General features: G+C 49.3%; 1 protein-coding gene across 1 annotated transcript in view; it reads left to right on the forward strand.

The window, feature by feature from the left end:
• The first annotated feature begins 2,863 nt into the window (after positions 1-2,863).
• The window catches only part of LOC113491034 (keratin, type II cytoskeletal 80-like), a 13,728-nt gene continuing 3,941 nt past the window's right edge, over positions 2,864-12,650 (forward strand). The window contains exons 1-3 of the mRNA XM_026867661.1: positions 2,864-3,190; positions 6,625-6,839; positions 11,896-11,956. Coding sequence (XP_026723462.1) covers positions 2,864-3,190; positions 6,625-6,839; positions 11,896-11,956 — 603 coding nt within the window. The remainder of the gene's footprint in view (positions 3,191-6,624; positions 6,840-11,895; positions 11,957-12,650) is intronic.

Consider the following 12,650-nt stretch of genomic DNA (forward strand, 5'->3'; position numbering starts at 1 on the left):
AAGGAGGAGCATCGAAAACATCGGCAGGAAGGGAAGAAAAACCCTGACTCAGCACTGCCTCTCCCATAGGGCTGGGAGGACAGCAAGGGAGAGAAACACGCAGCAAGGCTTTGGCTGCTGCTGTAAAGCAGCTCTCCCTTCTCCATCCTTGAAGAGACAGCGGGAGGTGACAGGTTTCTGCGTCTCTAAGCGCACCTACGACACCAAAGAGCAGTCTCATTTCAGCATCAGGCCGTTGGACTGAAATTAGGCCAGCTAGACTGAAATTCTTGGATCCCCCACCTCACCCCTCTGCCTAACAGGTGGGACGCAGGAGCTTCAGCCTTGGCACCTAGAGGGGAGAGGTTAGAAAGCAGGTTAATCCTCTCTCTGCAAGCTCTTCCCACACATCCTCACATCACCTGCCAGCAGAGATGACCACTTGCAAACACTTTCCTTAGAGGGTTATTTCAAATTATACCCATCCTTCTGGAAGGAGGCAGGACTTTGAAAAGCCTTGCTCATCTCAGCGTAGAGCGGCCCCAGTGCTCCCACTGAAAAAACAGCTTTTCACCCTGCCTTTTCCTAAAGGCAGCTGTAATCCTGAACAATCATCCTCCTGCATCTTTCTGCGGCAGAATGATTCGGCCTCTGCCTCCAGCATCTAATAGAGAGGATGCGGGATACAGCATGTGCTGCTGTGCAGGAACCGGGACTCAAAAGGCACCAAGCAACATGTCACAATTAAATCTGATCACCTCAAGAGGGTTTTGTGCCGTTGTGCACTGGGAGATGCTATTTCAGCCAAACTGGATATCCTCACAGGCTGGCTCCAGTGTTAGAAATCTCATTTCAAGGAAAAAAAAAAAAAAACAAACAAAATGAGAGAGGGTGAGAGAAAAAAATTGATATTTAGAGGAGAAAGGAGTAGGGATTGATGCACAGGTAGATGTGGCTGCCAATGACCAGCGGTGCTTCCTGGGACCTTGCAAAGCATAACCATGCAATACCCCCACCGGGCTCAGTGCAGAACTCCGCTCTCCGCCGCTATTAAATTGAACTAGCCTAATTCCACCTCTATCTCCTTCCCTCAGAGGGATCATTTCTAGGGAAGCCATCACAACTGCCCTCAGTACCAGATGAAGCAAAAAACCTGCCAGGTGACCCCATGACCTGATGCTAATCGGGAACACTGATGTGCCTGCAACCGCAAAGCCACAAAGAGCAGCCCACGATGAGATAGCTAATCTCACCTCATCCTGCAAGAACCATGAGCTTTGTCATCTCCCAGCCGTAAGTTTTGTTTTAATCCTTAAAATAAACCGTCAGGATTAAAGTCAGAAGTGTTGACCAGGATTCGTCGAGTGAGGGACTTGGTATTCAAATGGATCATCAGGGGAAACATCTTCCCTGAAAAGGGTGTTTTGGTGAGATGGATGCGCCCGGTGAAAGCACATGGGTCTTGAAAAAAATACCGAAACTATGCTTGAAGAAAAGGTTAACCCTACTGGAATGGGTCATCTTCCTTCTGAAGTCCTTCTAAAGGCAAAAACTACTCCCTCATCAGATATGTTTCTTGTTGAAGCAGGTCTGTGACAGATCCAAGCTTTCTTTCACTGCACTTGTAGGGAAATTCCCAGCTTGTCTTTCAACACGGGGCAGAACCAGAGCATAAAACAGGAGCTTTCCCACAAAATGGAAATGCCACATTTTGGCCACAGAAGACCATCCCCTTTCCTGAGAACACCACAACGCCAACAGACATAAAGAGGCAGAAACAAGTGTTCTGTCCTGATTTTTCACATGTGAAACTGAGTTAAAGCAGGAAAATGCTTTCAAGAGAGCCATGTCCAACACTGATTTAGACCTAGGTCCAAACAGGTATTAAAGGCATTCCACCTTAACAGCCTAGAATTCATTAAAAGACAGTGGGTTTTGGGGTCTCCAGCACAAGTTTTTAAAGGGCTTTCAAGGAACGTGGAGCGTGGTAGTCAAAGACGGAGTCGGGCACTTTTGAGATCCAACTCTGTCCAGAGGTTTTGAAGGTCTCTGCTGTTGCCAGACCAGATGACTGAATAACTTCAGGACTCTTGGTTCCCACACCCAGGGGTCTCAAAACCAGACTCAGCACCCCAAAACCACTCAGAGCACCAGAAGTTTCCATGATGTGCCCGTGTGCTCAAGGGAAGGCCACCAGCACCTCTAAGCACAATGAGCTTGAGATGTGTTTCCAAACTCCTACCTTTAGCCAATTCAGACTTTTTCTTTATGATTTTAACACACACATCCCCCTCAAAAAAAAAAAAAAAAAAAAAAAAAAAAAAAAAAAAAAAAAAAAATCACAATTCCTTCCTGCAGATTTTGGCTGGAAACCAGGCAGGGGCTGAACCCAGGCTCCACGTGCTAGTGCAGCAGCTGTGCTCAGAGCCATCCTCCCTGAGCCTGCTGCAGCCCAGCACCTTTGAATGTTTTCTTCACCATTTAAGGATGAGGAAAGCAGCTGCTTGGGGCCCAGCGAATTACCTGTGAGTGATTTGTTTTTGCTGCGAGTGCCTATGCCCTCACCACACAAACAAGCTCCTGAAGAAAGGAGGGTACAGACAGAGGAGGGGAAAAAAAAAAAAAAAAAGCCAACAGGTTGATCTGGATTACATCAACGGTTACACCCTCCTCCGTTTAATGAACATAGGAGAACAGGTGCTTGTAATTCATTAGCCAACCCACGAGCTGAGGAGACAGGAATTAAGCCGACCAAACTCCTCAGTGTGCCACTACTCTCTTTCCCTTTGAGGCAGCAGCAGCAAGAAAACTTCATCTTTTTTTTTTTTTTTTCTTCTCCCTCTTTCCCTCCCCTTCCCTCGAGCTGCAGAGCCACAAGCTGAGCATGACTAACCCTTGCAAAGCCTTCACCAGTGGCTCCCTCTCCTCTTGGGAGGTGTCAGGGAAGATGAGCAGAGGAAAAGCAGCCAGCACGTCCCCGGATCGCCTGGGCCGCTGCAGTCCCGACGGGGCGGCCAGCAATGGCTACAGCTCTCTCAGCCTTCACGGGGATGGTGGATACCGGTGCTCCTCCTACCCCTCCTTCTCCATCAGCAGGACACTTCTGGCCCCCGTGAACCTTGATATCGATTCAGACTTCCAAGCCATACGGCAGCAGGAGAAAGAGGACATCAAGCTGCTCAACAACCAGTTTGTGACCCTAATTGAGAAGGTAAGGTGAGCTACCGAGGACCATGGTGCAGGATGGGGACAAGGATGATGGTGGGGAAGCAAATGCTAACCTGACCCTTAGGAGACTTATCGAGAACTGCAGCTAATCCTTACCAGGCTCTGAATATTAGGCTAATGACCCAATTAGTTATTCCTTCAGTGCTATCTATTTTAACAAGGGCTAGCATCATCTCTAGGTGAAGCCAGGCCGCATGTGCGGTCAGCAGTGTCAGGCATCTCCTCTGCTGTGCCGGGCATCCCGGGGGTCCCTGGGGAGGACAGGCAGCTCTGCCCCCGGGGACCTGGCCCTGCACGAGCAGCACAGGCAGGGCCACGGAGGCGCCGTGCTGCAGAGAGAGGCCTTGGCTCCCAGAGTGGACACACAGCCACGGGTGGTGATCCTGAATAAGGTGGCAGCTCAAGTTCTTCTTCAACTGCTAAAGAAAGCTGGAAATTCACCTCCATAGCAACGTGGTGGGCAAGGGAGACCCCCCCTCCCACCTCCCTCCTCTGTGGTTTTTACTGTGAGGGGTTGCGTGCTTAGCCAAGAAAGTGTCGCTTTCATCTCTTAAGATCCATGAGAAGGCAGAAGGTTTTTCTCAAAGGAAAACAACTCATCTAGCCGAGGCAGGTTTCTGCAAAGCCCTAGTGCTCTGTAAACAGATGGTAATCTCCTAGGAGGATTGCTTCACTGCAGTCTACAATACAGGCGCTCAATGCCAAGCTACTATGGCTTGGGTTGGTTGGGGTTTTTTTCTGTTTTAACTCTACCTCTAAGAGGACCTGAGTTCACACTGGGAAGGAGAAGGGCGGGGGAACCATCTCCCATAGCATCTCTCCAACCTGAATAGCTGTGAACCAACCACACCCGCGTGTGCGAGCAGGCGTGCGGCAGTACCAGGGGGCTGACCCTGGATGGAGGGGACACGGCAGCCTCCACGTCGGTGCTTTTCCAAGCACAGATGTTGGCAGTGTGAATTTGGAGAAGCCCTGGTGTGGAAATCACCCAGGTGGGTTGTGGTGCAGGACTGGTCCAGATTGAAAGGTCGGGTTTTGTGTGGATGTCAGCCCTGCTCAGAAACCAGACCTCAGCAGGAGGGATGGGGATAGAGGTGATGGGACAAGACCACACAGTGACAACGTGTGCGTGAGCCAGATCACATGCAGACGCCTGTTCTGTGCAAACAGGGATGGAAGAAGCGAAAGAGCCTCCAGGTTTCCTGATAAACCCAATCTGGTGGCCTGACGGACAGAGGACGCAAACACCCCACTGTCGTTGGGTGGCTTTGGCCTCGGTGCTAGCAGCTCCTGCGTTTGGCTTTGAAGGCTGTAGCTTCAAGTGGTACATCAAGTGGCAAACTTCAGCCATCTGCCTCAGGCCCTCATTCCAGAGGAAAGTAATGACACTTCCCTGTCAAAGAGAACTTGTCTTTTTAATCAGTTATTCAGATGGTCTCAACCCTAAGCGGCTAATTCCTCAGCTAATTGACCACACTAACCTTAGGAGTTTGCTGCTGATGGTTTTCCAGCAGGCTGTTCCAGATCTGCTAGTGTTTATTTTCCACCCAGGTATGTCCAGGTGGAAGAGAGGGAAAAGCCAAGTCATGAAGCCCCTGTTTGAAGCTCTACCTTTAGCCTGAGCAGCACCTTTGGTCACTTCTATGTTCAGGCTTGATCTTCTGGGAAATGAGATCAGATCTGGGTGATTCTTCTGCTGCAAAGCTCATGTTAAAAGACTTTGCGAAGAAGAATTTCTGCTAAGAGGGATGCTCTATAAGAAGCCAATATGTAAGCAGTTCAGCCCCCTGGATAGGTATGTTTTGGGAACAGGAAAGAAACTGAAGAGTTTGGGAGAGGGAGAAAAAGAAGAGCTAAGGATTAGGAGCAAGGTCAGGAACTGAGACTTCATTTGGGGGTCAAAGATGGACCTAGAACAACAGCCAACACATTCAACCATTTACCATCCCAGCAGCAAACGGGGAAGCTGCCTTAAAACAGGAGGCTGTTCCTTACAGCCAATCCCACAGGCTGACCCCAGCCCCACGGACAGTGCTCTGTCACAATCCCCAAGATACCCCAGACAGAGAGAACAAACGTCCCAGTTGGCTCCTGGTAGCCTCAGAGGCCACTTGTGCCACCTGTGATGCCCCTTTCTGGCGCTCGGCTTCGCACATGCACCCAGTGTGCCGCTGGCTTTGTGCCAGGAGAAGGAGCCAGTCAGCAGGCTGGGCTACTGATGGGATGTCAGTATGGGCCATGAGTTTAGATATCGGGGAGAAAGGATCAGGTCTCTAACAGTGAGACCTGGAAGATCTCAACACTCGGATCCCTTCTGCTGAAAACTGTGAGCATCGGAGTGCCTCTGCTCCTGCTTCTCGCTCTCTGCTCGGCCAAGAAGCAGTCTGGGAAGATGCTGGCCCTCCCCGTGTGTATCCGTGCAGGGGTCAGCAGCTGGGAGCTCTGTCTCTTCAGGGCCCTGGTGCTGCTTCGGGTTGCAGAAAGTTCATCAAAGCTGAAGGCCAAGCAGAAGGTCAAGGCCAGACAGCATCTGCCCCCCACTGCCCACACTACCCAGGGCACAGTATCAGCACTGAATCATCCCCATTATAGAGTGGAGGATGTTGGTGGAGGCAACTCACAAATCACCAGCCAAAAGGTGACTGAGGGCGTTTGGTTTTGTTCACAGAGCAAAAGGAGAGAGGGGTAGCAACGAGATAATTGATTGAAGTGAACCAAGACCTTCAAAACCAAAAACTTAAACACGGAGCATTGCTGTTAAGGTTGTGAATATTAGGAAAGAAGAGGGCCAGATTCATCAGCTGGTGGGCGGATGAAATGCAGTGTCTCCTCTCTCAAGCAGACAGGTGCATGCACACACAGAGCTCACGTGGAGTCTGTAATTATTTTGCTTATTCTCTAGAGTTCCCATAGGCCTTGACTATGTTGCTTTGCAATACAAACCAGGACTCTGATTCACTACCCAGACTTCACCATGGTGTAATCCTACAGATCTGAGAGGAGTTATCTTTCTTTGTGACACTCTGAGGTAGTAAATCTGACTTTCATTCACCCTGGACATCTGTGCATGACCTCTGGTAGATTTTCAGCCTTTGCTTCAATCAAAAGTGGACTAGCATTGAACAGTCCTTATTTTTCAGTGACTTAATAAAAGATGCTCATTCATTTTCATGCGAACATGTTATATCAAGAATTTAATTAGTAGGTAATGTGTAAAACTTCTAAAAGTCCCTGTAACCCTCCATCCTCAGGCCTGATTTTCAAGGGTTTTCTCATTCTTACCTGGAAATTTCTGCTGATTCCAAAAGCTTCTCACTACTCTGAAGGTCTCCAGGTCAACATCTCCTGCCCTGCCAGGAGCAGTCAGCCTCAATTTTATTAGCGGTGTCACTAATATCTCTGAAACCTCTTCTGTAGGTCCAGTGCTTGGAACAACAGAACAAGGTCCTGATGACAAGGTGGAACTTCCTGAAGGATCAAGACAATTCCCACTCCGAGTCAGACATCAAGGCCATCTATGATCAGTACATGAGCAAAATGAATCAAGAGATGAAAGCGCTCAACTACGAGCAGGAAAATCTCGAGTCGGAGCTGACAAAGGTCCTGAGCACCATGGATAACTTTCGAAGCAAGTAGGTGTCTGGCCTAGCTGGATATTACAAGGTGGAGGGGTGTTTGGAAGGTATGGGTTCAGCGTGTGCATGAAGAGTAGCATGGGATTGATTTAACACAGCCGGTTATTCTCACGAACAAACTCCTGGTCTGGTGTGCACAGAACAGTGTATCTGAGAAGTTAGCAGCCCAGCCTCTTCCCGATTAATTAGAGATGAAAGGAAACCCATAAAAAGTGAAATTGGGCAATCTGAGAAATGCCTCAGGCCAGAGAACAGCCCCAAGGAACAGTATTATCAGGAATGACAAACACTAAAACAGAAAATATTTATTGTCCCTGCTGTTATCACAAACCAGAACTTTATCCCCAAACCATTTATAGATTTAGGCTGCTTAGTATTAACAAACATCCCTTCCTTTCCCCCTTCACCCTACAACATTTAATGCAAAACTCTGCTTTAGTCCAAAAAGTCAGACTTTTACCCAGAAAACCCATCGACAAAAAATATCGAGGCAGCTGAAAGTTTAAGTGAGGACCAGCTGCCATGTGCCTATGGCTGCTTTTGCCAAGAGCTTTGAGATCTTCAGATAAGAGCCTCTGAGATGTGCCATGGCTCATTCAAGAAGACAATGCTTTTCTTATTATTGGTGTCATTTGCATACCGCAGATGAATCCACAATTAGATACTTTCCTTTACAGTTACACCCATCTGCCTACACGAGATCTCTGGAGTCTTCCATGCTGATTTGTAGCAAAGAGCCACGTATGGGCACTGCCAAACAGAAGAGCGATGCTAAGGGACTGCCCTTCTTGTCTACATCACTGTAGTAACAGCCCAAACCTCCTCCTCATGTACAAAGTGATGCAGAAATAATAACAGTGCCCTCTCCAGAGAGCTTAGCCCAAGGATCTTAAAGCTCTTTGCAGACTTTAAGCCAGCAACTCGATGTCTCTCTAAATTAGGGGGAGGACTGATACCTCCACTTCACAGACATCTTAATGGAGACACAGCAGTTAAATGTCTCACCCAAGTTCACAGAGCAAGCTGGTGGCAGAGCCACAACAGGCCCCAGGAGTTTGGTTCTTGACCTTATGCTGAAATCGTTATGCTCAGCATCCTTCAAGCAGCAACACAGTGAAACCCAGGTGCCTAGAAACACTGGAATTCCTTGTGGTGGGTGTCTGTCTGCTCTGTACATGGACGTTGGTTTCGCTACAAGACTTGAGCTCACTGCCGCTTGCTTTGCTGACATGTAGCAATCCTGTGCTTAGATCAAAGCCATGCTGTGGATTGTGCCATTTACTCCCTGCCCTAAAAAGGTTAAAACCTGTCAGCCCTCTCTGGAGCACTCGCTCTTCCCAGCACTTCCCCGAGGAAGTAACTGCCCTGTGGCCCCACAGTTATAAAAGATACTTCTTGGTTTATTCCCTGACAGCCAGGAAAACCCAGATAGGAAAATAGCTGGGCAGGTGGAAAAATGTCAGATCAGTGACCCCTATCTGCTCTCACAGTTTGCACTCATATTTGTACTCAGCAATTGCCTCACTAATTGCCTACGTCTGGCGCTTCATTTATTTTTCAGCCTGATTTCTTAAGAACAAAGGTGCTTACACAAACAGGCTGTCTGCTTGCTTTCCCCCTATGTTTTGATTTTTCTTGGACAGTTATTACCTAGCTAGACAACAAGATAAGACATGATGGGGATGTTATAACCCTCAAAATTAAGAAAAGAGACTGGCTAGAGGAACAGGACCCACCCCACACCCAACACACACAGAAGATAAGGACGCAGCCTGTGCACAGGCGCGGTATTAGACAGCAGAGAATCTGCAGTGGACACCAGCTTATGACTAGCCCAGCTATCGGTCTTGAGAAGAGTTCCCGCTTTGTGGGACTACACAGCCACGGGAAAACAGCGTTCAGAAATTACTCTGCTCCTCAAAGCGTTTTCCCTTCGTTTGCGGAGCCTTCCCCTTCCGCTTTCTCCCGCCTGGGAGCTGCAAGGCACAAGCTCTGCCGGGGGCGACCTAAGCAGCAAACAGGCAAAACCCCCCCTTGTCACTGGGCGTTGTGACAGTGACAATCCACCGCGCTGCTCCCAGTGGTCGGTGATTCACGGGGAGAGAAGTGCTGCTTCTGCTGAGCCTTCTGCAGGCAGCAATCCAAGCCCGTCCTAACCCACGCTGGCTCTGTCGAGTCCTGCACGCCGCCTTCAACACGGCTGCCTCAGCCCGGCAAACGGTCTGCCTAAGCCATGCAAATTTTGAAGGCTTCCAACTCCTCTAGAGGGTTTTTTTTTTCCCAAGGGAAATTTTTGGGGGAAGAATAGCTAATAACTTCCCTGGCAAAGTGACCTGGGTACCTTCCCATCCAAGCTGGGGCATTCCAGAGGGAACACATCATCACCCAGGGACCCCCCGAGCGAGCTGCTGACCAGCAGGTCACTTCAGATGTGAAATCTGCCTTCAGTGCCCCTCTATAAGGCCCTAATTCATCTGTCTTCTCTATGCAGGGCCTGCTTTCCAAAAACCATACAGGAGATTTAAGTAGCTGGGACACCTGTACCTCCTTCTCAAATTAGGTTCTCGCTGACCAGCAATTCCAAATGGAGAGGGGAAGGGAGAGGGGACAGGGATGCAGGTTGGAGGCTGCTGCAGGATCTCAGACCCTGCTGTTTCAGGAAGTCAAGCTAAAAATCAAATACCAAACCATACCATGTAGGGATGCTCAGCTGCACAAGGGTTTGCTTCAAGCTCCCCACGTGTGTGGGGCAGGAAATTTTTGCCCGTGCTGACCTACTCTACTGCAGCACTGGGGAGATACTGCAGGAAAATATGGGGCACAGAGCCCTTAGAGCATCCATCTCTGAGATCCAGGGATTCTGTCAGTCGAATCTTGCCCCTGAAGACTAGACAGCCAACACCTCTCCCCCTTCAACCTCTGCAGTTGGATTTCAGCTACTTCCTGCCCCATTTCCTTGCTCCACAAGAGGAAGACTGATTTAATTCATGCCACCAGGCTCAGATCAATCCCACCACTTCATCTTCACCCTAAAGTAGTCTTGAAGGCACATCCAGAGAGGAACACGGCCTGCCTGAGATTTGGTTCACCTCTGCTTTTGCTTCACTGCTTATGGAAGGAGCCCAAGGCTACCAGACGCCTGTCTCAAGTGTGTCTTAAGTGCCTGAATCGAGCTGGGATGGATTTACACCTTAATGTATGACTGCTTGAGGATTATCTCTGAGGAGATAAATGCTGTAATGTGTTTGTGGAATGCTCCATCCCCATGTGAATCATCTCCCGGCCGCCAGGTCCCTCCGGAGCCGTGCGGTGAGCACGTTTGGCTGGCTGGGCCTGCTCTCTTTCAGTCAGGACTGTTGTTTGTTCAAAATGTAAGATTATGTCAGCATCTGGCAATGTGTGAAGCTGCTTCGGCAGGCTGGGACAGACTGGGATTGGGCTGAGTTGCAATGAGGATGAAGGAAGAGTGGCAGGCTGTAATTAAGCTCAGTACATAGTTGCTGGCAGCATGGCTAACATTCCAGCTAAAGAGCAGAGAAACCAGACAGGTAAATCTCGTTAGCCACATCACCTGGCCTTACAAAAGCAGGCAAGGAGAGGGTGAGTTTAACACCATGGGGGTACTCAAGAGGAACCTTAGAAGTGCTTGACTGTAGAGCCCGGGACTGTCAGATACCCCCCCGCCCTGTCCTCACTAGCCCCTCTGTCGAGGAAGCGACAGCTCCAGGGAGCTCTTTCTGATATTTTAGATCAGCTCCTGTGCTGTGTTCCCAGTACCGCTCCTCTTCCTCCTAAAGGTTTGTATGACAGCAGGGAAGGCTCTTCAAGGTAACTGGAATGATGATGCACCAGGCACCAAACAACAGAACATGGCTGTCATTCCTCATTTTTATCATCATTGCTCTGTTAGGAGATGCCATTTTACCTCATTCCCAAAGTCTCCCCCGTATCAATTTGGTGCCGTCTCCAAGTCCCACGGGAAGGTTTCATCCACAGCCTGGAAACACTATGTGCACATTAGGCTAAAAGGAGCCCGAGGTATCATGGAAGAGCAGGGGAGCCACGACCTCCCCGAGAGCACAACCCGCTCTGGTCTCAGCAGAAGAGCCCAAAGAGTGTCCAGCAGCACAGTGGGAGATACCAAACACCCACATAACGCTCCTGCACAGCAAACAAACCAACAGCCCCCAAAGAGAGCCTGTGGCTTCCAGTCAGACATCAGGGCTAGCCACGTGCTGGTCCCCGGAGCCAAGAAGGGTTGGTGTGTGCCCTGAGCTACTCTCTCGTGTCTGCTGCTGGCCATCAAGAAAAGCATTTGTCCCCAGACTAAGTCTTTGCTATCCTGGTCCTGCCTTATCAAACCTGTTTTTAGACACCTGCGGGGTTGGTTCCTCTGCTGGATATTCAGCCATCAGGCCTCCACCCCATCCCGTCCGGTTTTTGTTACCTTCTGCTCTGTGGGCACCGTTTTCCATGAATTGCTTTGCCAGGTCCTGTGTTACTTCACAAACTGCACTGAGGATAAGTTATGACACTGGTCCAGTATTCTCAGAATTTTCACAAGCCAACATCTCCCTTTTGAAGGCTCCAGACTCTGGAAATTAAATGCTGAAAGAAACAGAAGGGTGAAAATTTAGGAGTCTTTGGGCATGAGACTGGGTTTCACAGAGAATAACGCACCACACCCCACTTCTCCATGCCTACTCTCTCTTTCTGTGGCAAATGTAAGGTAACCTGAGGTTGCTTAGCCCTCAAATTAAATTAGAATTGAAGCTACCTCCTCTCTACTCTGGTGCTTTTCAGACTTGAAGTGCTCATGGTGTTGCTACAGAGCAGCTGGCATGTAGCAGCTTGTTATCCTCTCTCTTGTCCAAGATGCCCACACCTAGGAGACATCTCTCCTTGCTGCCTAGTGTACATCAAGGAGGTGGGACGTTGTAGTAAATTCGAAAAGCTTTGATACCAGCACTTCTTGGGGCCAGCAATATAACCTTAAGCATCTCAGAGGCTTTCACCATGGGCAATTTCTTACTGCTTTTTTCACTCTCCTTAGATATGAGGATGAAATTCGCCTCTGTAGCGGCATGGAATACACCTTCATGGAGCTCAAAAAGGTCAGTGGCAAGAGAAGCTTTTTATCTGGACGGGCTCAACACCAGATCAGTATAGGCACAGAAGAGCCTGGCGAGGCAAGATAGTCCAGGCTCAGCTAAGACAGTCCGAGCTAGTCCTCGTATCACAGATGTTTTGGGGGGTAACAAGGTCTTGAGGAGGGCAGCAGACCGGTGAATGCAGTCACCATTTTCAGAAGGAAAAGCACAAGTGAGTTTGGGCTGCTTGTGGTTACAGACAAGCCCTGTGGCTCGTGGCAGGAGCGCCTGGGGGTCAGAGCCAACCACACTGCAACTGCACTGGCCAGACCTGGCCCCCAGGAGTCTGCACCCCAGGCCCCTGCGAGGCAACTCCTCTCCTCCCTGGCATGGCTTCTCTCAGAATGACACCATAGGTTGGGAAAGGCTAGAAATTGATAAATGTGTTTGCTTTTGTTTCCTGTCACATGGCCACACCCTGTTTAAACATCCCGCCCCAGAAGGAGCTGCATTTGAGTATCAGCTGAAATGGGAGGCTTTGTGCACAGCCTTTATATTAAAAAAAAAAAAAAAAAGTCCAAGGTGCAGGAATGCGGGGTATTATTAGACAGAGGAAACGTTCTCCACAAGTGATCATTATGGCTAATTGCATGTTTTCCCTGAGACACTCATCAGCCAGTAAGGGCAGTTCTGGTGACTTCTGTGGACAGCATCAGAG

Source organism: Athene cunicularia, unplaced genomic scaffold (assembly GCF_003259725.1).
Source record: "Athene cunicularia isolate RWA unplaced genomic scaffold, athCun1 chrLGE22_part1, whole genome shotgun sequence".
Lineage (NCBI taxonomy): Eukaryota > Metazoa > Chordata > Aves > Strigiformes > Strigidae > Athene > Athene cunicularia.